General features: G+C 42.8%; 1 protein-coding gene across 1 annotated transcript in view; it reads right to left on the bottom strand.

Moving 5' to 3' along the window:
- Positions 1-10341, bottom strand: part of Spred1 (sprouty related EVH1 domain containing 1) — a 72540-nt gene extending 62199 nt beyond the window's left edge. Inside the window, exon 1 of the mRNA XM_051144363.1 lies at positions 10213-10341. Within this exon, the coding sequence (XP_051000320.1) occupies positions 10213-10244 (32 nt within the window). The 5' untranslated portion in view covers positions 10245-10341. The remainder of the gene's footprint in view (positions 1-10212) is intronic.
- Between the last annotated feature and the right edge of the window lie 17515 nt (positions 10342-27856).

Here is a 27856-nt window from a genome sequence, read left to right as displayed (position 1 = left end):
CATCCTCACTTCCATCTGTCTGGCTGCTACTACCAGCCTGCCATTCCAATGCCGGGAATGATTAAGCTCTTTGGATCTACTGCACTGAAACATTTATTTAGTGAACTCTAAGATACAGAGAACTTAAATAATGGCTTTTAATTAAAGGATATTTCCTTACTGAAGCAGACATAAACTTTTTTTAACATGACCTGAATAATGGTCTATCATTTATTACTGGGTTCTAGCATTTTGCCATCCAGTAATAGTTAATTCTTCTAACATTACCATTATCATTTTAAAATTACAGTAAAAAACAAATAAACAAGAATCTGGTCCTTGAAGTGCTCAGTGATTCAGAGCACTTGCTGCTCTTGGAGAAGATTGGTGTTTGTCCCCATGTCAACAGGCAGTTCACAATCCTGTTACTCAATCTTCTGGCCTCAATGGGCACCCATACACAAGCATACAAATAAAGACAGAATTAAATTAGAGAGTGAGAGAAAAAACAACAATAAAGCACAATTTAAATTATCAACCGGGCACCCAGAAGACTATACTGATGACTGGCTTCATAAAGGACCACCTCAAACAAGCAAGCAAGAATTATTTGGAGATTAAAACATTTCAAGTCCACTCCAGGTTGGTTTTTGTAAATTGTTTTGTTTTGGTTTTTTCCAGACAGGGTTTCTCTGTATAGACTTGGCTATACTACATTTGCTTTGTAGAGCAGGCTGGTCTTGAACTCAGAGACTTGCCTGCCTCTGTATCCCAGAGTGCTGAGATTACACATGTATGCCACCATACTTGGTGGGTTTTGTAATTTTTAACTAATACAGGACAATTTGTATGTGCAGATCATTGCAGATTTTTAAATTACCTAAATGGTTAGTGCATAAAAGTAATTAACTGCAAATAGAATTATATAATAGAATAAGTCTTACTCAACTGTTTCACATTTTTATCATTTAAAAAAAAAAAAAAAGGTAAAATTGGAGGTTGGAGATATGACTCAGGGGTTAAGGGCACTGGCTGCTCTTCCAGAGGTTCTGAACTCAATTCCCAGCAACTAAATGGTAGCTCACAACCACCTGTAATGGAATGTATATGGAATGTATATGAAAACAGAGCATTCATATACATAAAATAAATAAATCTTTTTGCTTAAAAGGTAAAGTAAAACAATTAAGATCATCTTGAAATTAATGATGTAATGAATAGAATAAGTCAAATTACAAAATACAAAGTGGTAGAAATCATCACAGCCACCTTCTCATTCTATCATTGAGGAAACTGAAATTCTAAAAACACATTTCAAAAGAAGACTATATGCATCAGACAAAGCTTAAGACTGTAAGAACTGAATGACCATCCAGCTCTCACTATTATGAACACAGACGGGCCAAGAGATAAATAGAAGCAGGTAAAAAGACAAAGAGATCAGAAAATAGAAATGTCAGTAACTTGGAGAAAGGTAAACTATTACAGGAAGGAAGCCAGAGTCTCCTGTCTGATCTAACCAAGTGTAAATCCCAATTATCATTCACCAGGCTTCCGTTTCTCCATCTATAAAATGAGCTAACTATACCTACAGCATAGGGCTGTTGTATTAATAAGTTCACTGATTACATGAATTAATTCACTAATTCAGTTCAGTACCTGGCACATGTAAAAATACTCTAGAACATTTAATCAAAATTCATTATCTGATATTCAAGATACCAGTTAAAACTATAGCAATGTCCAGTTTAAGCACCACTCTCTGAAACTAATGAGTGGAAGGACAGATTGGAACCACAAAAGACACAATTTGTTTCTGTTGTTGTTTTGGGAGGCGGGGGTGGGGGGTGGGGCGGCGATACTGCTTCATAGACTTCAATACTCACACTCTACCTTAACAACCTAATTATCCCATGAGAACAGTTAGCACATATGTACCAGGAACACAAACAAGAACAACCATGACAGCAAATACTTGGAAACATCTCAAATAACCTCAGGAAGAAAAGAAAATATAGTGTGGTAACAAAAGGAGTATTACATAGCAATGCTAATAAATCTTTAAAGTGCATGGTTTTTTTTAATGGTTATATGCAACTGCAGGGGTGGCTCAGTAGTTAAGTGTATGTAGTACTCTATAGAGTTTAGCTCCAGCACCCGCATCAGGCAGCTCACAACTGCCTATGACTCTTAGCTCTGGAAAACCCAATACCGTATTCTAGTGTATGTGTGCCCTGCACTCCATGTACAACCCCCTACACACATATATAATTAAAAAGATAAAATGTTTATAAAGTAGATATCATGTATGTACTGTAATATATTATAATATTGGGTTTTTTTTTTAAACCAAGGCCTGTGATGAACATTTTAAGTAAATATATTCTTCTAATAGAGATCAAAAAGCAACAAAGCACTATTTCTGCATACCATGGGATGTTAAAATGTTTGAGCATTTACTCTGCAGGTATACATATGTGCTGGCACCTGTGGACATTAATAGCTGGCACTGTTTCTCATGGAGTTAGGGATTGTGTGGTTCTGGAAACAGAACCTGGGTCCTCTGCAAAAGCAACAAGTGCATTCAGCTGCTGAGGCATCTTTCCTGTACCCATAAAAGATATTTACTTACTTAGGGACAGAGCAGAGAGCAAGCTAGCATCAAATTTGTGATCCTCCTAGCCAGGGTCCTAACTGGCTAGGATTACTCGGCGACACTACCTCACCCTGCTCATTTTCCTTATTTTTAAAGGAGAACTGATGGTAAAACACCACGTAAAGAATTATTTATGATAACTTGCTATCCTTCCTCTGAGTGCCACCAGGTCTCCCCATCCAGGGGACATGGTCAGAAAAGGGGCACCAGAGTTCGTGTGAGAGTCAGATCTCACTCTCCACTCAACGGTGGAGAATATCCTGTTCGTCAGCTAGGTCTTGGTAGGGGTTCGAAGCTTACTGCCTATATTCTCCTTGATATTCTAAGAGCATATATAGGGGGAGGAGGTCTCCCTCAGTCACAGACATAGGGGAGGGGAGAAGGGGAGAAATGGGAGGGAGGGAAGAATGGGAGGAAACAGGGGAAGGGCTAACAATCGAGATGTAATATGAATAAATTAATAAAATTTTTAAAAAAAAGAAAGAAAAAAAAGAATTATTTATGAGATGATTTTTTTTCTCAGAAGAGCCAGGCACTGGTAGTAGACGCCTTTCATCCCAGCTCTCAGGGAGACAGAGGCAGGCAGAGCTCACACAACATTCCAGAGTCTCCTACTTCTGTACTAAGGCCATCAGCTTTGCAGCACGGAAACCTTTCCTCACCAGCAATGGGAACTTTCCTAAGTCTCAGTTTTCTTATCTTTATATAAGGGCAAAGTCTACTTAAAAAGTAGTTGCTATGAAGCCTAAATCTCCATCTCCTCAGGAGGGCACTATTGGACACCAACCCTAAGCCACCAGGGATAAGAGGCAAGCCTTCTACAACTGAGCTACAGCCTCAGCTCTTTTGTAAACTAATAATAACAATCCCTCAAATATTAGCTGTAATTTAATTTTGTATTTGGAATCACTAAAAATACAAAATGAATCTAAGATATTTGGAGACTGATTTCAGTTTAAAAAAAAAATATGAAGTACCATTAAGAAAGTTATTTCTGAGTTCACAACTTAATTATCTCAGAATAGCAGGCTAAATATCAGGAACTAATGTTAATATATATTAACTTTTTGCTAGAGTTGTTCATGACCAAAATGCCTACATATAAACTGACTGACTTTTGGTAGGCCCAATTAAGATTCCAACAGATTAAACCAAGAATAGTTGAACAGTGAAATTCTGCCTAGCAAATCTTTTTCACTAGTAAGAGATCTTAGCTAGATCACAGCTTAAAAAAACACAAACTGTTTACCTCTTGAAATAACTGAAACTGAAAAGGATCACTTCTCCCACAAAAGTAAACTTTTGACCCCTATACAGTGATACTTAAACCCTCTTGAGTTGAAACTTTAAGAAAGATGGCCTTTCCCCCTTAAACTGAGGGAACATCATCAAACCTACCAGTACTTCCACAATGTGCTCAGAGAGATATTAAGACCATTCATTTTAACAAGCCCTAGATGAGCAGTGGTGGTACAGCCTTTAATCCATGGGAGAAGGCGGAGTTCAAACCCAGCCTGGTCTACAGAATGAGTTCCAGGACAGCCAGGGCTACACAGAGAAACCCTATCTCAAGCCCCACCTCAAAAAACCAAAAACAACCAAATCAAAACAAAAAACTAGAAAGAAAATGAAAAGAAATCAGTTTCAAATCAAAATCCAAAACTAGGCATGACATGCACATCTTTAACAGGCCCCAGAAAAATACCTTTTACAGAGTGGTGGTCTTTTTGTTTATTTGGTTATGTTTGGTTTTTGGAGGCAAGGTTTCTCTGTGTAGTCCTAGCTGTCCCGGAACTTGCTCTGTAAACCAGGCTGTCCTCAAACTCAGAGATCCGCCTGCCTCTGCTTCTTGAGTGCTCAGGTTAAAGGTGTGCACCACCAAGGCAGCCACCGCCGCCAGCCGCCACCACCACCGCTGCTGCCCTGCTTGGTTTATCTCACTGGCTTCCCAATACCAGTTTTGTATCTGCCTATTCTTCTCTTAGTCTCTGCCCAGAACATGGATGAAAATGTTCACAACATGTTAGTATCATTTTGTTTGTTAAAGGCGACAGAGGCAGGAGGATCTTTTGTGTCTGTGATATACTCACACACTCTCTCAAAAAAAAAAAAAAAAAAAATTTCTTTTTCTTCATTCCAAGTATCACAGACACAAATTTCACAGATCTAATAATACCAAACTTGTCATAGAACAGTATCCAAATGCTGCAGAGTAGTGGAACACTTTACCTGTGTTAACTTCTGAAACTAAATGAATGTGTGTTATACCACAGTGCACAAAACAGTTAAGTTAGTTATGCAAATGACTTATGAATGATCACTTTAATCTATTTATAATGCAGCATTTCAAAATAGTATAGATATCCTAAAACTTTTTTTAAACAAGCATTTCTACTTTATAACCCAGCACATTTTAAAGACAGTCAATAGAATTTCATTCTCTGTAAAACTAGTATTATAATTCTCAAAGACTACTAGACAAATATTTCAAAATCTAAGTATCTCATATACTAAGTTTTTCTTCCACATGTGGTAATATAATAAGAAAAATTAAGGTGTGGCCTTACTAGATTATCTCAAGGAAAAAGCAACAGATACAGAAGAAGAAAAATTCAACATTAATCTTAAAATACTGTTAAAAACAACAACAACAACAAATTTCAACAATATTAGACTGGTAAATATTAACCTATATCATACATTAGACATACAGTAGTAGCCACTAGAAAGTCACACTCTAGAAAGATTAACTAAAACATAGCAAAATAGTCACATATGTTAATCTACTATAACATCTGCTATAGAACTCCATGACACTCAGAGAGGGTGAGGGAGGGAGGGAGGGAGGGTGTGTGTGTGTGTGTGTGTGTGTGTGTGTGTGTAACATTAGTTATATAATTCTTAAGTACAGCATTTTTCACAGTGCTTGGCACAACATGAAAAATCCAATATATGAATGGCATCATTAAAATCACAGGTAATGGAGTATACAGTTACCGTTAGTCTTTGTTATCTCATGGTAGCACAGCAAATAAATTATTTGTCTATGAACTAACTCTTGTTCTTGCATAGGTGGACAAACTATTTCTCAAATTGGCAGTTTCAATCCAAATACAAGTGTTCCCGAAAGTCAGAGAGGAAAATGCAGAGCTCTCTCTATCACTCTTCCACCACTTACTGAGACGTTCTCAGTCAAGGCACCCTAGTCGGAGCTGGGTTGTCAGTCTTTCCCTCTTGGATACTTCTGTCACTAGCAACAGCACACAGTCAAGGAGCCTCTAAGTTTTACTCTTTCCTCATCAATGGTAAACACTATGGAGGGGCTGTAAAAGGAAACTTCGGAATCTTTGAAATTGATAGACAAATTACTACCTTTTGTTGATACAGTGTATACAGCTCAGAGGCCAACACAACATTTACTCCAGGAGTATCCAGGATAGCTTTAGCTCTCAACTATTATTTCTGGAACTTGAGAAAATATAACATGTTAAGAATGAAGCGTGCAGTGCATAATGAGCATTATGAAATAAGGGGCAATAAGAGACATAAAAATGACTAAATGACTATTATGATTTTAAAACTGGCTATAATTATGGACCAAGTACACAATAATACAGGAGGACAGACTATTGGAGAGCATGGCACCCCTGAGTCTTCTGGGAAAAGAATATCTCCACTAGTTTTTCATTTAATTCTGATCATGCTAACATGTGTCTTAAAACCATACGATTCAGGGTCACAAAGCTTCATGTCAAAAAGGAGAAATGAAGTTGAAGGTGGGCAAGCAATGAAAGCTCAGTTCAATTCTAAGCAATGTTTACATAAACATATATTATAACTGTTACACAGCTCCCCAATGCTTCTTTCTATTCAGTTCTAGAATACTTTCTAACCACATGTGTATAGTTTATGCATAGACATACATGAAACAAATGGAAGAAAATGCATATGGTCATGTACTCCCACTGTGAGGTACATTTTTAATGAAGCACTAAATGATATAACCACAAAATTTGCTGTTGACAGGAGAAATGGTTCTAACCCATGTTATACAGCAAACTTATCTCAAGTGATCCAATTTTAATTAACCTAGTTTAAAATTACTATAATCCCAACTTGCTATTAAAATGCCTAGTACTGATATAGCAGGTAGTTCTGGCTTATTTAAGCACGATAAACAAATGCTTGTTTTTTCAGCTATTTCACTCAAGTGCTTTGGTCAAACTAGCAAAGGACATTTAGTATGATATTCAGTCAACAAATTACAAAGGCCCTTGTATATTATATAACATATATCTAAGTGTTCAAAATCCTATTTACCAAGTTTAATTCATTATACATAACACAGTACATCTTTATCTACTGGAAACATCTGAAGTATCAGTTTCTGTAAAATCAATAGCTTTCAAAAATAAAATCTTATCACTAGTTCCTTTATTTGTGGCATAAAGCAGTTTACTATAGAGTACATTTACTGTCTTTTGAAAAGTCAGATTAAAAATTGTTTTATTTCATTTATTTGTGTGACTGTACTGAATGCACAGGTATGTGTATTTGGAGGTCAGAGAACAACTTGTGGGAGCAGGTCCCACCATTTAAGTACCAGAAATAGAACTCAGGTCATCAGGTTAGTCGGTGTAAGTGCCTTTACCAGTTGAGCCATCTTACTTGCTGAAAAATCTTATTTTTAAACATGAAATTGAAACAATCTAATGCTTAATCCTATTCTCATTCTTTTTTTTTCATTTGACATATCACTGTTAACATGCGTTTTACACTTTTACATAATACACTTTCCACTAATTCTTGATTAAGTATGTAACAACCTCAGTTACTTATCTCTACACACACACACACACACACACACACACACACACACACACAAAACGCTTTTTCAGAATGAGGACTCTAAAAAGGCCTTACTAAATTTTAGCACAATGGCTATCAATTTTTAAAATTTAACACACTCTTTCAAGAAATTGATGATTTTCAACTTCTTTAAATGGCTAGAAACAAAAAATAAAGCAACAAAATGTTAAGAGCAATTTCTACTGTAATCAAATCCCTATGAGCGATTTAAAAAAGAAAAATAAGAAAGAAAAAGAATGAATGAATGAATTCAGGGCCATTTTAAATCAAAGCTACAACCGTGAAGGCTCTGCTCTATCTCTTTTGCTTCTTAATGAATTTCCATTTCAAAACTTGACCTATGTTAAAGATGAGATATACAAATGACCAGATTAAAAGGGATATTCCAATAAATTCACTTTGTGGCTGAGCTATTACGGCACAAGAAAACAATGTCAGCTCTGGCAACAATGATGGTACCAGATGAACACAATCATTTCCTAACGTTAATTTAAAAAACAAACAAGCAAACAAACAAAAAAAAAACACCTCTCCAGTTTTACCCTATGAAGAACCTCTCAGAGGACAATGTTTGCTAAAATAGATTACTCTTTTCCTATCCAAACTAACAATATTACAAGGCTCCAAAGGAACAATGTATTTAATAAGACAGGCTATATTTGTAAAAACAATGTTTAAAATCTGAATGAATAATTTCCAAATTGCCCATAAGTACATTTAAGACTGGGGGGGGGGGGGGAGGCGCTGCCAGTTCCGTTTCAAAGCATCAGTATCTTGAGGATTAAAACCATCGGAAATATTTTTTTCATTTTAATGCAACAACGGTTCCATCCACTGAGCTCTCTCTCACACACCGATTTACACTTTCAATTTAGTATAGTACCAAAAAGAAGGCCCGTTCTGAAACAATCTAATCTACGCCTGCATTAATCCACATTCCATCATTTGTTTCTCGGCCCGCAGCAAGGCAATACTGCTTTCTAACCTACTGAACTGGTAAGATGTCGTTCCATCTCTAAAATAGATTTTAAGGTTTTTATCCCAGCTGCTTTCTTGCAAGATACTAATAAAAGTTCCCGTCATTCCTTTCAGCATTTCTGCAGTTTCCCTCCTGGCCCAGCACTCTTTCAGACAGGCTTCTTGATCTCGCTCAAAATAGGTCTAGTCTGCGGAAGGCAGTGACAGTGTACTGCACTGTGAATGGACAGCCAGGTATTTTATGAATGGAGGCGATCACGTGATCCCAGCACCTCCCCGAACTGATATTTCCCACATAACTGTGTCAACATTCTGAGAACTGGGGTAGTTGTTTGTGTGTGCGCGCGTATGTTCTCAAATTTAATCTAAAACTTCAAATTCTCCTCACTTTCTGAACTCAAAAATCTACACAAAGACAAGCAAGGTTCGAATGTTTTTCTTAGGAAAGCCTTTCAACTTGTCCAAGGTGATGGATGTTTAATTATTTTTTTTTTATGAATGAAGAGTGCTATGCAAATGAGGGCGATTCACAAAAAGAGAGAACATGGCGGCCACTTCTGCTTTTAGACTGCACCGACTGCAGCAATCCACCTCCTTCCACACCCGCTCCTCAGTGTGTTCTTTTATGAAGAAGGGGACGTTGCTCGGCATTTTTCTAGCTATCCTATGGTAAACGGGCTTCGGCACTGACCTTTAAAGCCCTCTCGAGAAGACCTGAGTTGAGGAATGCGCTTTATTTAAAGGAGTTGCCTTCCGAGGACTAGTCTTCACTTAACTCTTCACAGCCCTCCAAAAACAAACAAGACTTGAACTCAGTTACAAAACACGAACGCCAATATTCGGCCCCAAATTAACTCTCTTCTCGATAGCAAACTCTTATAGCACCATTATTCCTCCAAGAAGCTGCTTTGTTAAAGCAAAATATTTAAAAGACACAGTGCTTCGTCTGGAAAACCTAAGGACTGCCCCAAATAAGCAGAAACTTAAAATCACGGATGAGGCTCTGATGAAGTCACCAACGCGTTCGGCAACGTAAACTGTGCTTTATCACAGACCAAAGCCAAACACTAGCATTCAAAATTCTTAATCGCTCTGTTCTTGATGAAGTCCGGTTCAATATTCTCAAAGGTAAAACACACACACACACACACACACACACACACACACACACACACACACACAATAGCTCAACATCGCCTTACACTCCAGGTGTCCTTAATCCAATTTAATTCTTAAAATGTTTCTCTAACCCTATTTTTTTCCTCTCCCTAGAATAGTATAGGTCATAAGTTTAAAAAGTGGGGCGGGGGGCGAAGGCTTAATCGGTATTTAAGAGTCACTGAGTCATCGAATTAGGATTCGAGAGCCGTTTGCGGCAGGAGGTGCTCCCACACGTTAGTTTCCGAGCGAAATAGCTATAAAGGCAGGACGACTGGATGTTCAAGGTGTTGGGGGGGGGGGGTGCGCCGGAGTGAAGGGCAGGCAAAGGGTAGTTTCTACTCCACTTTGAGCCACCCACAGTACTCCGTCTCGGAGACGTCCGAGTGCTTCGCCGCCTCTGCACTGCACTCGATACCCTTCCCCAAACAGAGAGGCGAATGCAAGAATGGAAAGGGGTGCTGCCATTAAAGAAAATGGCCCGACACATCGGGCATCTATCACCTCCCGGGCGGGACGGGCTGGGGGAGGGGGCTGCCCACGGGGGCTCCACCAGGCCAGGGCTCGCTTACTCGTTGTCAGAAGTTGCCGTCTCCTCGCTCATCTTTCCCTCACCGTGATCCGCTCAGGAGATGGAGGAGCAACAGCAGGCGGGGAAGCAGCGGCGGCGGCACCGAGGGGCGGCGGGCGGCGGCGGCAGCCGGCGGGGCGCGCGGGCAGCGGCTCGGGGGCCTCACCATGGTGGACGCCTCACCCGCAGCGGCGCCCCGCGAGCCGGGAAGCCCGGCCACCCCCGCAGGGGGGCGGCGGCAGCGAGCGCGGCCGTGGCGACCCCAGCGGTTCGCCGCGCCGAGGCCGGGTGCGATGCCGAGACGGCGCGGGCGGCTGCGGGGCGCTGAGGGGACGCGGCCGGTGGCTGAGGCTGTTCTGCTCTCTCAGGGGCGCGGCGACGACCCGGCGGCGGCGGCGGGAGCCGGCGGGGGGCAGCCGAGCGCTGGCTGCGGGCGGCGGCGCGGTCCCGCCGAGGTGCCGCGCACCATCTCCCGCCTGGCCGCCGGCTGCCCGCGCTGCGCGCCTGGTCGGCCCTCCGGGGGGCTCCCTCAGACGCGCTCCAGCTGGGGGTGGGAGGGCCGCAGACAGGGCGCGAGGCGAGCGTCCGAGCCCGAGGGCACAGTGCCGAGCGGCGGCGAGGAGGGCCGAGACCAGCGCAAGCTCCGCGGCGGCCGGCTCCTCGCGCCCGGGAGAGGGGAGCCGCGAGGGGGGCGGCGGAAGCGCTCACGCCGCCCGCTCCTTCCGCCGCGCGAACCGGGGGCGCCCGCGGGAGAGGCAGGCGAAGTAGTCCCTGGCGACTTCTAGGGCGGCGGGGCTCGCGCGGCAGCGGGCGGACGGACGTGGGGCGCGGCTGCCAGCGGGCGGCGCGGGGCCTCTGAGGGGTTGCGGGGAGCCCCAAAGGCCACGGCCGGCAGACGAATCACTGCAGCTCGAGATCGTGGGCAGCATAACAAGTTTCGGAAAAGTAGTTCCCTCCTCCCCCTCGCTTCCCAAATCGTCGGGCAGCGAGAGCGGGGCGAGGAGGGTGGCGGAGGGATATACCGCTGCACCGCGCGCGTGTGCGTGCGCGCGCTCCAAACTCTTGGCACGCCGCGAAAGGGGGCGGGGGTGGGAGCTGTGAGCCGAACTGCTCCGGGACTGGCATTGTTGCGACGTGCAACTCCCCGTTACTCGGCCTGGAATATCCGGGTCGCCAGGACGAACCGCCTGCAATACACCGTGTGCTCGGGATTCTCCGAGCCGCTCTGGTCTGCTCAGTGCGCGTGCACGCGCTCGCGTGTGTTGTGTTTTCCTTGCAAAGAATGGAACTGGCATGAGTTCATCTCTAGTTAGTGGGGGTTACAGGGCAGGACTGCAAAGCGAGCTCCTCCTGCTGTCCCTCTGGTTGCATTGCTGCAGTCCCCTCACAAGGGGACTCGTGTGTGTGTGTGTGTGTGTGTGTGTGTGTGTGTGTGTGTGTGTGTGTGTGTGTGTGTGTGTGTGTGTGTGTGTATAGAAAGAGTTGGTTTCAATACCTCACTGCGCAAACAGCATGCAATGCAGGGCATTCATCTCGGAAAGCCTGAGTGCTTGTTAATGGAGAACGGCTTCCATTGAAGCCCAGGGTAGGCGGGTTACATGAATCTGGCGCAGCCAGCAGCACAGGAAATAACTCCCGCTGCGAGTGAGGTTGCATAACTATAGCGCAGGAGATGCCTGTGTGGCACGAACTTCGCTGAACGGAGGCGGAACAATTGTTGGATAGGCAGCTGTCACGTTTGCATTGTCAGAGGACCATGTATGCAGTCCTCCCTTAAAGGTCCTTTTTGCACAGGATCCTTCTAGGTTTGAGGGCAGGAGCCTGGGACCTTTGTGGCTGGAGGGCTAGGAACTCACAAGTCCAGAAATTCTATTATCTCCTCCTATATACACAAGATGGCCTAGGGGACGGAATCTCCACCGCTCCCGAGTTCCTGTGGCGTCTCCCCAGGCGATTCTGAGATAGGCTTTTTACTTTGTTCTCAAGTTTACTTGACCTCTAGGGAAGGAAGCTTGCTGCTCCAGCCACCTTGAGGGATAGTACAGGGGAAGAAGAAATTGAGAGGGCCTCTTAAGGAAACCGACACTCGGCTGCCAAGGGTTTCCAGGAAGCCTCAGAATCGCTGCTCTCCGAAGCAGTGCACACTAGTGTGCTAACACTGTTGGACACGGAGGAGAACCCTGCATTAGACTTGAGGAAGGAATGAGAGCGTTAACCCAGCCAGCCGTGCAGCAAGAACCCATACCATGGACCACTGGGGTTTCTTTATATAACTGCCTTCTGGCCACATCTACTGGATTGTTCATTTTCGGAGCAAGTGAGGATGGAAAAGAGGAGGAGTGGGTGGAGCCTGGAGTGATCTCTGTACCGTTGTGAACTTGATCTTAAGATGTAAAGAACCTGAGTCCAGGAGTGTTGATGCTAGTCTACTCTCCAAATACTGCCACTAACCGGCTTTGCCCACTCAAGTGTAACTCAATCTGGGCCTGGCTGGCACAGGCCTGTAATTCTAGCTACCTACCGTGGGGGGCTGAGGCAGGGGGACTGTGACAGAGAGACTGTAAGTTCAAGGTCTGCTTGTGTTACAGAACCAGTTTTAGGCCAGCCTGGTTAATTTAGCAAGGCCCTGTCGCAAAGTAAAAATGTTACATTAAAAAAGAGCCCAACGATCTAGCCCTGGAGTGGAATGCCTGGACAGTAGACATGCAGCCCTGGGCTAAATCCAGTACCTGGGTGGGAGGGGAGAGCTTGCTCGGATCAAGTGTGACACCCGTGAACAGTTCTTAAGCCAGTCACTTAAAGTCAGTCTCATTTTAAGCGGCCAATAGCACCTGTTTCACGGAGCTTTTATATGCACGAATAGGATAGCAACAGACATAAAGCTCTTAGAACAAACAGACTCAGAGGCCACAGTATGCCCACTTTCTAGCTGTAATTTGGTAAAGCAGAAGCTATAAAGTCCATGTCAAAGAGACGGCATGTGAAGGTTAATTGTAAAGCAGTCAGTGTTGCTCGGCCATTCAACAAATAGCCATCTGTCCTCTTCTGGGTACCCCAGAAGACACATGACCTGGCCCTTGGTAAGCCATCCACAGTGATAACCGTCATAGTTATGCATAAGGACAAAGGTGGCCATTTGCAAAAGCAGCTTTCTCTTTTGAGGAAGCACAGCTGTCTGAGGCTCCTGTGCAGCACAGAAGTCACCAGACTATGCTTTTTAGGGAAGATGAGAAAACTGTCTTTGTTTATCATATACCAAGCAATGTGCTGTCCACTCACACAGACAGAGCACTACTGAAAGGCTCAAAATATGGTCAACAGCCTAAATTAATGCCCCTCAGCTTATTCTGTGCCCTATGAACAAGACACAGTGGTTGGCCAAACCGTCAACTCTTTCTAGTTAGGATCTTTCTGTGTCCATTTTAAGAGAACATTTGTAGTTCCCACCACTTACCAGCACTTAATGATCTTACTTACTCTGTGTGTGTGTGTGTGTGTGTGTGTGTGTGTGTGTGTGAAAATATTTTTAAGTGTGGAACAGATATTTCTTTACGTGTGGAACAGAAATGATCTTAAAAGGATGCTCGGAGCCCAGTGTCTGGCTTTCTTGAAGCATTAGAGATATAGTCAGGGCCCTGCTGTGACGCGGGATTTGTTCCTATAAGGCTGAAAGAGGCAGGTGGCATGTCCAGGTGATATAGGACAGGAGGCCTCTGCTGCGGCAGGTTCTTTAAGCTTCAGCCATGAGCCCGTGCTCCAGGACACTGGATGTTCCAGGCAGAGCTTACTGCTCAGTGGGACTGGGAGAAGTTCCACCAGCCTCAGAATCTGCTCTTAGTCTAGGTGGGAGATGTGGCTGGGCTGGCAGAACTCTTTCAGTGGAAGTCTGATACCAAGTCTGGCCCTCAAGCCTGGCTGCCAAAGGCATGAACAGCCATTCAAGAGGAGCCTGGTGACACCCTCATCTATTGGGCAGCATTTGCAGCCCATTGTCATATGCCTTTCCATCAAGCAGTAGTCTCCAAAAATGGACACCAACTGACGGCATTACCCAGCCCATCTGTGTCTGCAAGTACACAGGCTTGCACCATAGGACCATCTCTGAAGACCAAGCTGTGGGGCCTGCAGACCCTGCCCCTGAGTTGAGCTGCCCCTGACAGTTACATTAAAATAAAAGACTGAAGAGATTGATGGTGGAAGATCAACTATAGGTAAGTGTATTTCCTTCACTATTTTTTATATTGAAATTTTCCATTATAAAGGTGTTTCCCCATCACCTTTTGTGAGTGCATTTGTTTGTTTGTTTGTTTGTTTGTTTGTACTTCTTTACCAAAGCACTGAGGATCAAGCCCAGAATCTTGAGGGAACTAAACAAGTGCATTACCTCTCACTCTATCATCAATCCTGTGAGTTATGAGGCTCTAACCTAGAGACTCTGATCAGCACGTTTATAATATGGCCAATGACCTTCCTCCTCCAGAAATACTCCAGGTCCGAGGCCTGTTTGAGTCCTTCAAAGTCTTCCTCGCACAGTCTTTGCAAGCGCCTCGACATGCTGTCTCCTAAGGCATCCCTCACTAAAACCGCTGCTCCAGCCAGCACCAAAAAGCAGCCTCTCATGTTCCTTGAGAAACTAAACACATCACAATTGGGCCTTGAGTTCCAGCTCTGTGCAGTTGCTACTGGTCAAGGAGGCTAAGTTGAGGTTTATCAAGGGAGGAGAAGTTTGTATATGCTTCATTGTTTTCCTCTGGGGCGGGGCCCAGGAAGGAGGATAGCCACAGATGCTGGTTGCCACAGGTGGTTAGCTCTCTGTACCTTGTCCTCAGCTTTGCAAAGTTAGTCACAACCACTTAGCACCAACCAGGGTAGTCTCACAGTTAGGGAGTAGCAACAAAATCATATTATGGTTTGGAGGGCGGGGTTGGGCTCACCACAACATGAGAAACTTGTGTGTATTAAAGGGTCACAGCATTCGGATAGTGGCTGTAACCTGAAAGTCAAATGAACCCTTTTCTCTCTAAATTGCTTTTGGTTATATTTGTCATAGCAACAGAAAGGAAACTGGAGTAATTATGGGTAGTGCCAAGGACCAAAAAGAGAGGACCAAAACCACAATTGTCAAGTGAGGCTGGGATGGGGTAATTTCAGAAAAGCTAAGTCACAGGTGGATTCTAAGTTTCAGGAAGGTAAAACAGTCCAGGTTTGGTTAATGCATTGCTTGTCAACTTGACAGGGTCTAGAACCACCGAAGGGTTTTCTAGTTGGTTACCTGAGGTAGAAAGGCCCACGTCAGCTCTGAGTAGCTGGGGTCCTGGACTGAATCAAAAGAGAAAGCACGTGACGCACCAATACCCACTGCTCTCTGCTGTTTCTTGCAGTTGCAATGTGACCAGTTGCCTCAAATATCCTCCACTGTGTCTTCCCCAGCATGGGTGACATGACCTGATTCTGTAAACGTTGCTTTCTTAAATTGTTTCTCTTGGGGTATGTTGTCACAACAGTGCAAAAGGCAGCTGATAGAACTGGCAAGGCTAGTGAATGGTGCCCTGCCCTCTGCCCTCAGCCCTCTCCAGCCTTCCTGCGCTGCACTCTATAGTAACCATCTTTCTATGAACTTAGAGCTTTTCCTTTTTGCCTTTACTCTTTATACATAATTACTAATGCATTAATGACCTTTTCTGCTAGTTATTGTTTTTTATGAATGGATGTTTGCCTCCCAGGTTAAACTTAACGGGACTTGGAAACAGAGGCTACTTTTCCTCTTTGGAGTGTTCTTTTTCACAGTGGTTTTCGATAACAGAGCCTCTGAGGCAGAACGCTGTGCCAGGAGCTTCTCTCCATTATAAAAGTGAAGCTGTGTAGCTTGACTCTGGGTTGAAACCAGAAGTTCCTCGCACTTCCTACTGTGCTCGACTATATGGTGGTTCAGCATTTCACACACACCCCATGGCTGGTACTCTGCCTTCAGCAGATGTTGTACACTTGGCAAGCCCAAGAGGAGAGAGCCATGCCAACATGTGAGGGTCTCTTAGTACTTAAAGGGCACATTCCCTTCTGTTGCCCAAATGCCCCTTAACATGGTGGTGCTCCTTTGTAGCTGTTAGTCATCAGAATTTACACTTTGAGACTAGTTCTCAAAGAGCTCTGTTTTCCTGGTGCAATATGCTTTGTATAATGTCCTCTCTCCCCGCACCTTCCCTTCTCTCTCCCCTTCCTCTCCCCTCCCTCCCTCATCCTCTCTCTTCCTCCCTCTTCTTCCCTCTCCCCTTCCTTCTTCCCTCTCCCTCCCTTCCTCCCCTCCCTCCCTCCTTCTTCCTCCCTCTCCTCCATCACCTCCCTCCCTTGTTTTGTCTTTCTCTCCCCTCTCTCCCTCCTTCTTCCTCTCCCTTTCGCTGGTATAATCAATCTGTTGGCTAATGAGCCCTACCCCTCAGTGGAATTACTAAACAGTAACCACATTTCTAAATAGTTCCCTTGCCTCTAGCATGGGTCTCTTCTTTACTGAGTTTCCCTGCTCTTCCAAACTCATGTAAAGTAGGAAAGGCAAGTGTGCTATTTTCTTTTTCTCCCTAAGGACTGCAATTGTTAGTCTGATTGTATCCGGTATGTGTGAAATCAGTTTACTTTTAATGCTATAACTGCCTTTTACAGGAAGTTTCCACCAGATTTGGATGAGTACAAGGGAAATGAGCAGTCTGCGATTTCCTTTATGTTCAGTGTAATCTTAGCAGGGAGGATGCTTAGCAGACCCTTGCTACTAAATAAAGCACTCCCTCTACCACCATCCCCCCAGATGGCTGCAGCATTTCTGTTCTGTGAAGGCTGTGTTCCTGTACAACAGACTCGAAGGTCTAATATGAATCACAAGAGATGTCTAAGGCTGTGTGTGTGCAATACAAATTTATTAACAGTATTAAGAAAAGATTCTAAGTACTCAGATTTTTCTTTTATAGCATCGACTTCCCATCTAGTGAGGGCTCATTAACCTTTGTGTAGCATTTTAGTGTCCTGTGGGACCTTAACTTCCTAATGTCTTTGCCCAGTAAGTATCCTTACCAGCTCCAGTTTACAGAAGCTTGGGAATTGGAAGTCAGGGAGGTTAAGCTACTTGTCAGGGGTTTGTAAAGTAGTAAACGTGCAGTTAGAGCTGCAAATGAAATCATGTACTTCAAAGCCACCTCTCTTCTCTTCCCACCGTTCCTCCCTCCCCCTCCCTCCCTCCACCCTCTCTCCCTCTCTCTCCTGTCTATATATTTCAGTATTTTATAGACTGTTTCAAACATGGGCTCCTAGGTAGGAATTGCTTCTATTTTGAGTCATTATTCTTTTGGATGATGCTTTGGCAAGAGAATGCCACCTTTAGATAAAAGGGAGATAAAATTCCCTGCTTGTTTTCAGTCGTCTTCTATGGGCCTCAAGTTACTTTATGCTCCATTAGCAATCAGGGTGGGACCCAGAGACTCCTGAGGCCTCTTTTTATAAATTAGTGGTTAAATTAGAGTCTTAGTAGCAAGAATACTTCATCAGAAGGCAAAAGCATCTTGGTATCTGGCGTCTTTGGGCGATGCCAGCAACATTAATGATCATGATGGCTGGTAGCCATGTGTGGCTATTTATTCCTGGGGTGTACCAGGGATATTTCAAGTGTTCAATAGATACATGTGCTTAGTAGACAGTCAGCTATCTAACATTTCTATTTTCACAGGAAGCTTTCTAGGACACTTTAGTGTGTAGATGTGTTGCTACAAATAATATAGGGACTTATCTTATTATTAAAATGGGTATGTAACAATGATTATTCTTTCAAATGTGTTCTTCCTAGCTGGATCCAGGACACTAGGTTCTGTCTTTTTGTGTACCTGTTCATTTTTATCCACTAAATGTGAAGAAAAGGATAGTTTCATAATTAAAGTCTTTGATAAGCCCTCAAGCAGTATCTTTGTTGGGGATCATAAATTCTCTGACTTATTTGTTTTATAAAAATACTTCAAGCATCCATCCTTGCTACTCAGAGCTGCAAAGCATCACCTGAAGTTGGTTAGAAATGTGGGCTTCTAGTCTCCACCCCACCCTTACTGAATTGAAGTTTTTACTTAACAATATTCCCCAGGTAACTCATCTGCACACTGTTTAAGAAGCCCTGGTACAAAAGATAACCCAAGGGTAAGAGTGTCCTTTGCTAACATTGGCTGGAAACACTGTGTCTCAGACTTGTTCAAACCCTGAGAATACGAAAATGTAAGGTCATCCTTTCACTTTATTCGTTCCTTTTCCAGTCCCTACAAACAGAGCCTTTACAGGTATTCCCTCTGCCCGCTGCTTAGTTCCAGCCTGTGCCTTAGAGCCCTGGGCGTCTAGTCTTACCTCACCTTTGCATGCAAACACTGCATTACCTAGTTCCCTGCAGTCCTAGAGCTCAGTGTGGCAACTGTGCCTCCCTGTGATGTTTAATATTGTCAGCTGGACAGAGTAGGCACCAGCCTGCCCTCTGGGAACAGCACTGAGGGTTTTCTAGATGTGTTCACTGATGTGGGAATGATTGCCATCAGGTGGACTCGGGGTCTGTGTTGCATAGAAAGGAGAGAGCTTGCTGAGCATTAGTGTTCATCACGTGACCGGCTGCTTCAAATGCCTGCTGCCACGCCCTCACCACCAGGATGGACTGTAGGAGCTGTGAGCTGAGATAAACGTTTCCTCCCTTCAGTGCCCACCCAGCAATATGTAATATAGCTGACACAGTCCCTTATTCCTCCTTTTCTCTAAAATCTACCTCTGCAATATTATGTTAGAATTTAATTTGAGCACTCCTTGCTGGAGTTGTGTAAAGCTCTGTAATGCTAGCACAACACATTTGGAGTTCCTTACAATTCTATATTTTATTGTAATTACCCAGTTGTCTATTAAACTTAAAAAAAAAAAAAAAGCTTAAAGACTATTCATTTATGTGCACCATTGCTATATGTAATAGCTCTTTACCTGGTAGACAAGGTATATGTGCATACATGTGAGATTGTAATTCAAATTCAGAATGTAGATATTTAATTGATAGAGGTGGAAGAAAAGCAAGAAAGGAAATACTAGTATTTGCAAGAAAACTGTTATTTCTTTTAAAGAGCATCTTGTACTATCTGTTTTAAATATTTATTTCTGTTTGTTGTGATGGCGGAGACACATGTGGAGGTTAGAAAACAACTCATGGGAGTTCACTCCTTCCATCATGAGGGGATCAGGGATGGAACTCAGCTCATAGGACTTAGAGGCAAGCTCCTTTACCCACTGAGCCATTTTGCCTACCCTGCCTTTTAGTTTCCTATGTTTCCATAGTTAATACTGTAAGACTGAAGACCAGGAAGAAAAAAAAAAAAAAACAAACTATTGTAATAGTCTCTATGAGGTAGCCAGATGTGACAGTACGTTTCTATAACCTCAGCACTGGAATACTGGAGCAAAAGTCTTGCCTTGTGTTTGAGGCCAGCCTGAGCTAACGCAGTGAATTCCAAGCCACCGTGGCCTATAGACTAAGATCTTGTCTCCCTGCCCCATCCCCCACCCCCAAGTAAAAAGAAAGAAAGAAAAAGAAAAGAAAGACTACGCAAAATTAAAAACTTTACTGTGATGGGTCTTGAAGCAGCTGCCGTGTGTGGCAGGATCCACAGGGCTGCTGTAAGCCCACACAGGGACTCCACAGTCTGCAAACACAAGGCAAACATTCAGTTAGTGTAAGATGTCACATGCCTAGCAGGTAAGAAGTTTACTGTTAGGGCTTTCTTCACTTGAAACAAATGTGACACCCCTAAATATGTCTGTCCATTTTGGAAATCTATTGTATTATTGTATGTACTTTTATATAATAAAAATACCCATACAAGCTGGGTGTGCTGATGCGCCCCTTTAATCCCAGCACTCAGGAGGCAGATGCATGTGGATGTCTGTGATTTCAAGGCCAGCCTGGTCTACATAAAAAGTTCTAGAACAGCCTGGACTACATAGTGTATCATACTCATGAAAACCTGAAAACAAATCAATAAAAGTCACCAGGTCTAGTGACAATCGGCCAATCACCATCTCACCATAAAGAACCATCTTTTTTCTTCTAAGGCTGAAAGTCCAAGCAGACACTGTCTTTCCTTTACACCAGAGTCACTCTCAGTTCCAAAGCTCTTTATCAAAGGCCCTACAACACTTCACACCCTATTTGCCTCCTGGGTTTTAGCCAATCTTTGTTTATTTCATGTTTCCTTCCTTTGTTGAGTTGTCCCAGACTTCCTTCTGCGTCCCTTGCCAAGCGATGCCACACCCTTTAAACAGCCTCTTCCTACCTGCCTCACTGTGCTTATGGTTTTAAGTCTCCTGCCTGCTTCTACAGAATGATTTACAATTAATTTGGGAAAATAAAATTGCTTTCTGCAAATATTTGGCCCAGCCCACATCGTAGTAGTGTGTAGCTATTCTTTTAGGCCATGCTACTATTCTTAACTCCATTTGCTTAGTGTCTATATTTCATTATCTATCCTTGTCATGCTTTTATAAAATTCCAATATTCAGATGTATCAATTTATTTCTAAGGGAACTTATGAAGTGAGATATCCGATAGGTATTTGTCAGAAGTTATTATGACTGCTGCCATTCATTACTCGTCATCGGACAACTTTTCATTTTGGAGTTCCTGTCCACTCAAATAGAAGGATGTCATTAGAAAGTCTGGCAGGTAGTTGGGTGGTGGTAAAACACACTGTTAATCCCAGCACTCGGGAAGCAGAGACGTGGATCTCTGAGTTCGTGGCCAACCTTCTCTGCAGAGCTAGTTTCAAGGCTACACAAAGAAGAAGTGCAGGAAGTCTGCCACTTCATCCAACGTTATAGCATCTGTACTATAATTGTATAAAAAATTCAGTATTATAGCATGACTTTGTGCTCGTGTATGAGCACATGCATGCCACAGAACATGTATGGAGATTGGAAGACAAGTTTAAGGAGCTGGTTCTGTCCTTCCAAGGATCAGATTCAGCTCATCCTCCTTGCGTGGCAAGTCTGCCTACACACTGAGCCATCTTGCTAGTCCCCGTTTTCCTTTACTTTTCATACATCTAAAATATCATTTGCTTGAAAATGACTTGCAATAACTCATTTAGTTGTAGCAACTACCATGCCTGGGCTCTGCATTTCTTAAAAATTATTTTTAACCACCCTCACTTTTAATACATATCTTATATTACAAGACTGGAGAATATGGAGACCCTTCTGAAAACATACCAGGCACCGAAAATTTTCCTAGAGCTGTATTCTGGGTTAACTCTCAAAGGATCGGTTTCTCATTATAAAACTCCCAGATCTACCTATCAGGACAGTTCATTTGTTGAGATATTCTTGTTGATACCAGGTTTGTGCTGGAAAAAAAACCGCAGTTCTTGCCTTCAAGCAACTTACAGTCTAGTGAAGACATCAACTGGTAAGGAGATGTCAGCTGGGAAGGACTGTAAGCAAAGAGCTATGAGTGAAGACGTTTCATGGGAGCAAGTGGCTTTGCTTCACAAAATAAAGCCAAGTAAGTCAGTTACCATGAAGCATTATTGTGAAACATAAATGAGAACAAGGAAGTGAAAAATCCATCCTTGAACTTGGCTACCTCCATGTGCTCACAGAGAATGTGTTCAGGAAAAAGTGCTGACTGCTGTTTGTGTAGACTCAGCTTCCCAAGGGCCAACGGGGGCCGAGAGAGCTGAGGAGCATGTGCTTCTCCTTTCTTCTGTGCTTTCAGACACCCAGGGCCACAACACTGAGGGTGAGCCCCTCCCAAAATAACACTACCGTGGTGCCTCTCCTCTCAGCCTGCCCTCAGGATGTAATGATCAATACTGGAGAATGTCAGGTACCACACGGTGACCTCTAAGTGTGGATGTAGCCAGCTTGTGTGTGTGTGTGTGTGTGTGTTTTTCTCAGTTGTATTTTCTGCCAGTTGTTTTTCATATCCATCCCTTTTGGCTTAGCCCAGCAATCCCTAATCTAGTACTCAAACATGCAGAGAAAGTAACCTCTTACATAATTAAATGCGGTTTTGCTTTGATTCCTAGATCCAGCTGCCAATAGTTGTCTTTTGTATTGCTTTTGAATGTTCAAGGCCACCTGCCTGGACTCTCCTGCATCCATCTTAGTGCTCTTTGCACTGGGCCTCCTGTTTCTCTTTTCTTCTATGTGCGTGTAAATTTTCTGCACTAGCTATATCTTTGTGAGATCTCTATTCATTAAAAAACAACATTCTTAAGTTTCCAGTGTATGTTCTCAATATCAAATTAAAGAGCCAGGAGCCTTAAGCTGGGTGTAGTGACCAGTACTTGAAGGTAGAGGCAGTAGGATTGCTGCCAGGGATTTTTGTTTGCTTTGGTTTGTTTTGTTTCTGAGACAGGGTTTCTCTGTGTAGCCTTGGCTGTTCTGGACTCACTTTGTAGGCCAGGCTGGCCTTGAACTCACAGAGTTCCACCTACCTCTGCCTACCCACATGCTGGGTTTACGGGCGTTGGCCACCATGCCTGGCTGCTGCTAGTTTTTAAACCAGCCTTGGTTCCATATTGAGATCCAGGTCCAGCCTCAGGTGTATACACATTTGAGGCCAGACTGAGACCCTGTTTTACCCATCCTTCCCCACAAAAAAAAAAAAAAAAAAAAAAAAAGAAGGAAAGAAAGAAAGACAGAAAACTTACATTCTAAAACATATTCTGTCCTCCCTAAATAACTATGCTGCTAAATATCTCAGCAATACTAGTAGAGGTAGAAATCACATGTTATGAACTAAAAATCTGACGGAAGATCATGTGAGCCTGAGACATCATATATAACTCTAAACAATAATTTTTTTTCTGGTTTTTTGAGACAGGGTTTCTTGGTGTAGCCTTGGCTATCCTGGACTCACTTTGTAGGCCAAGCTGGCCTCGAACTTACAGAGATCCACCTGCCTCCTGAGTGCTGGGATTAAAGGTGTGTGCCACCACCGCCTGGCTTAAACAATAATTAAAAAAAAAAAAAAAACCACAAAATAATATCAAGTGGAGAGATCACAATGACCTCAACTCAGATTTCAGGGACTTGAAAGTTTATATGAGTTTTCTATCCGCTGATGTTTAGTATTAATTGTCCACATAATAAGACTAGACTCACTTAGGGGGCTAAGCCATTGGCACATAGCGAGGCATTGTCTATGTTAGGGTAACCTCTGGGCATGGCTGTAGGGATTATCTTGATTAGGTTAATTGAAATGAGAAGGCCTGCTCACCATGCCCTGGGCTGGGATCCTGGACTACACAAAACAAGAAAATGAAGTGAGCACAAGTATTCACCATTCTCTGCTGGCAAACTACGTGTGTGATGGAACCAGATGCCTCATGCTCCAGCAACTAGCACTTCCTGCCCATGAGAACCTGGATCCTGGAACTGTGAGGGGAAAGAAGCCCTTTCTCCCTTAAGTTGCTTTTGTCAGAGTCATTTATTACAGAGACAGGAAAAGAAACAAGTTACACCTATCACTCCCAGGAGTCAAGAGAGCAAAGAAAATGATACTAAAACTTTTAAAGCTTTTAAAATTAAATCAAGTGCTCCATGTAAGCACTAGGAACTCTGTCAGAAATTACTGCAGTCAGCAGACACTGAGTCTTCATTTCTCCAAGCTAGCTGTTGAGACTTTATGAATTCAGAACTGTTCCTATATGTCCAAATGTGTATGCAACAAACATGCATTTGCTTAAACCACTATCATCCCATATCATGTGCATGCTTTATAAGCAGTGTTTACTCTTTTAACCAGTTACATGGTAGTTTATAGTGTGGTTATACAGTAAGGTACCTGCATCTGTGTATTCATCTGTTTCTACATCAGTCATTATTTATTAGTAGGTTTTAATTTTTCCTGTCAGAAACAGCACTTTCATAAACATCCTGTATGCTTATCTTAAACTTGAAGGCAAAGATTGCTCTCTAGAAAAATTTACACTAGTTGTTGCAGCTCATTCATCAGTATGGCTTAGTGGCATTCCTAAGTTAAAGAGCAAGAACTTTTGTTCCTTTTTCTTTTCTTTTAATTTTTGTGACAGGCTCTTGCTTGCCATGTAGCCCATGGCTTTGAACTTCAGAGTAGACCTGCCTCAGCTTCCTGCATGTAAACTACTGCAGTTGACTTGAGAATAAACATTTTAATTAAAAGTAGAACTACATGGCCCTCCCTCTAATGCATGTCTTTTTTAAGAAGCTAATTATTTTTTCATGAGTAACGGGGGGCAGTATTTTTTCTCTACATTCACACACATCAAGGACATTGATCTTTCTTCATTTTTATTAGTATAACTTGTACCAAAATACTCTATTGCTGATTTTCTTTTTGTACTTCCTTAATTACCAGTTTTAATGTCATTCATATTTCTTCTTCAATGAGCTTTATGATTTACCTGACTCTCATAGATTTCTTTGCCTCAGTTTCCTGAGCTGTGTCCTTGACTTATAAGGAAGTAGCCATAGTGTATTTGTTATAATGTTGCCCCAGCACAAAGTCATTAAGTTTGCTCCTAAAAGCAGGGACCGGACCCAGTGTCTTTCTTTCCCAGAGCAGAAATGAACAACAACTCCAGAGAGATACAGGTGGGTGGGTGGGCTCCAAAAATGTGACTCATAGTCTATGCTGGTGGAAAGGCAGGCAATACAAAATCTAATGTTGGACACTCACCACTAGCCCGGTTTGGTCCCACTTGTTTCATATACGGTCATGTTCATCTCACCACAGAGATATTCTTGTACTCATCCTCATCTCGGAGGGAAGGAAACGAAAGCAGATGGAGGTTAAGTAAGCTCAAGTGGGTTTCACAACAAGAAAGCAGCAAAGCTCTGATTCAATGCTAGGCCATCTGGTTTCATGACCACAATGCTGGGTCTTCATGACGAGAGCGTAACTAAAACAGTATCAGAGAGAGAAGAACCCACAAAAGGGCCATAGAGAGAAATGAAAAGTGATGGTCGAGGAGGAAAACAGAAGGGAGAAGAAAGCCAATGGTGAGTGTAGAGAAGGGAATGGTGACCTTCTCACCTCACCATGCTACAGTCCACAGAAGCTGAACCTGAACTCTTCAAAGAAAGACTTAGACTTAGCACCTCATGGCTGCTTGTGGGTCGAATGCAAACTTCCTAAGTAATTAGTAAGTGTATCCTCGAACCGTTCTGAAAGAGTCATAAAATTCAAATTTGAGTCTTCACTGGACCCACTTACTTTATTACAATAGAAAAGATAGTAGGAGACCATTTCTTCTGAGTGCCGGGAGCATTTCCTCCATGCATAGCTCCCACTCCCACCCCCCCCCCCCCATGCCCCGACCCCCCCCCCACCTCCACACCCCCTTCACCACCACACACACCCATAGAACATTTGGTGCATTTGGTGATGGCTGAGAAATATTTTTAGTTGTCACAGCTCAAGGAGTGGGTGGGAGGAAATGTCACTGGCATCTAATGAGAAAAAGCCAGAGACACTCCTAAGGGCATCCCCTCACTGCAGCAAATTATCTGGCTCACAGTGTCAGTAGCATCAAGGATGGAACCCCATTTTCTGAGTCAGTGGTATTTAGGCTCCCTCTGATAGTATGGGGATTTGTCTCAAAACAAAGATTAGGGCACAGATTCAGCTTTTCTTTCTACCCATTTTCTATTTTCTTTCCTTCCTATATGGCTTAAATTTAGACCATTCATTTAAAAAATTAATGCAGAATAAAAATAGTATAAAAGCTTAAACCAGTGTATTTGGGTGCAGTTTCTTGCCAGAGTTTTCTCCTTTTGGCCATGTAATTCTTTGGAGAGTATTTTGTGAATGATGTTATTTGGATGTCTCCTTATAAAGCCATGGATTAAAATGAAACAGAGCAGATGTTGAGATAACAATAGCAAAAAAGAGAAGCTTTCTTCTACTGAAACTATCTGAGGAATAATTATTACCCTCAAATTAGACTAGACTATTTCTTACCTTAACAAAACTTATTTTATAGATTTGAATATTTCCTTGTACATATCTATTAATGATAACCTAGAATATTTATATAGTGAATTTTAAAAAAGTGTTCAGTGGTAGAAACTGAAACTTATATACTATTTAAGATTTTGTGTGCCACATATTCAGTCCTGTGTGCATTAGATCACGAAGCTTCATAAATCTATTTAGTGAAGGTAAAAACTAAGAATCCAGATGAAGGATTTACCCAAGACTGCCTAAGTGAGTAAAAGCACCATAGGACTTGGATTAATATTTTCTGACTCTGACCAAATCTAACATTAGTAACACAATCTGACTTTGCCTATTCCAAGATCATTCAAAAATAAGTTATATACCCATTGATAACCTTAAAATAAGTAAATAAAATCAAGTACAAATCCTAAAAACATATTGTTCTAGTAATGTGCTATTTTAATTGTAGTAATATGTTATTTTAATTGTTTTTTTTAAACCTCTAAAGTAAGAGTTTTTAAAATGAGTGCAATGAAGAGCAAACAGAATATAGAGTTTTTATATTTCCCCTGCATTTCAGTGAATGTAGCTCTGTGTACCTCCAGAGACTCTTCTAGCCTCTTCCGAAAACCACTGGAGCCATGAGGTCACTTGGTCTTTGCTGCGTGTGTCAAATTAGGACTTCTGTGTTTCTTCAGAGGCCCCACTAAACATGTGCTCTTGTCAGATCAGTGACAGCTGCCAATCACAACGCAGACCCACACATGGAGACAAATGAGCCAGTTACTGGAGACTATGGTTCTCAGCCACCAGAGCAGTACAGGGTGCAGGCAAGTAGGCCTTCTGGCTCTCCATTGCCCACCAGGATGAAAATTCAGATCCGCAGCACATCGCAGGTTTCCCCACACTCCATTACAAAGGCCTTTATATCAGGGTCCCAGGGAAATGGACTCCTGATTCCATTCCAGCGCTGCTTCCCTACAGACCATTAAAATCTGCAGCAAGCTCACTCGCTGGAAGCGCAAAGCTCTTCTTCCACTACACAGTGAGAAAAATGTGGGGGCATGAATTGTGAGCATGAAGGTAAACTGTAAACATACTATACAGTTACTTGCCACTTATAATTTGGCTTAGGATATTTCTAACATGTCTATTCTTTGTGCCCCTTTCACTCTTTACCAAGACCTTTGCTCTGACTTTTTGTGGGTATGGAACCCTTTGTTTCCCGCCTGGGGAGAAGATACAGCGAGTGCAGTGTTCACATCAAGCTCAAGCTGAAGGAGGCAGCGGACAAATATTTTAATCCTTTTTTAAAAATTAAAAGTAAAGTTTAAAGAAAGCACATGCAGCCAAAACCCAGAAATTTAAGTAGTGGCAGGGAGTGTGCCTGCCCTCCAGCCTGCCTTCCAGGCCATCCAGCCTACCTTCCAACCTACCTTCCAGCCTGCCTTCCAGCCTGCCTTCCAGCCTGCCCTCCAGCCTGCCTTCCAGCCTGCCTTCCAGCCTGCCTTCCAGGCCATCCACCCTGTTTTCTGTCTATACTTTCACAGTCAGGTAGAATAATACTTCCTTGGACTTCCCGGTGTGCTAACATAAAATATAGTCCAGGTCTCCATTCTTGGACCTATCCTTTTGGCAGATATACTCTCTTTAAGTTGGTTTCAGTTAAATC

This window comes from Acomys russatus, chromosome 4 (assembly GCF_903995435.1).
Source record: "Acomys russatus chromosome 4, mAcoRus1.1, whole genome shotgun sequence".
In the NCBI taxonomy this organism is placed as follows: Eukaryota; Metazoa; Chordata; class Mammalia; order Rodentia; family Muridae; genus Acomys; species Acomys russatus.
This window is presented reverse-complemented; position numbering and strand designations above follow the sequence as displayed.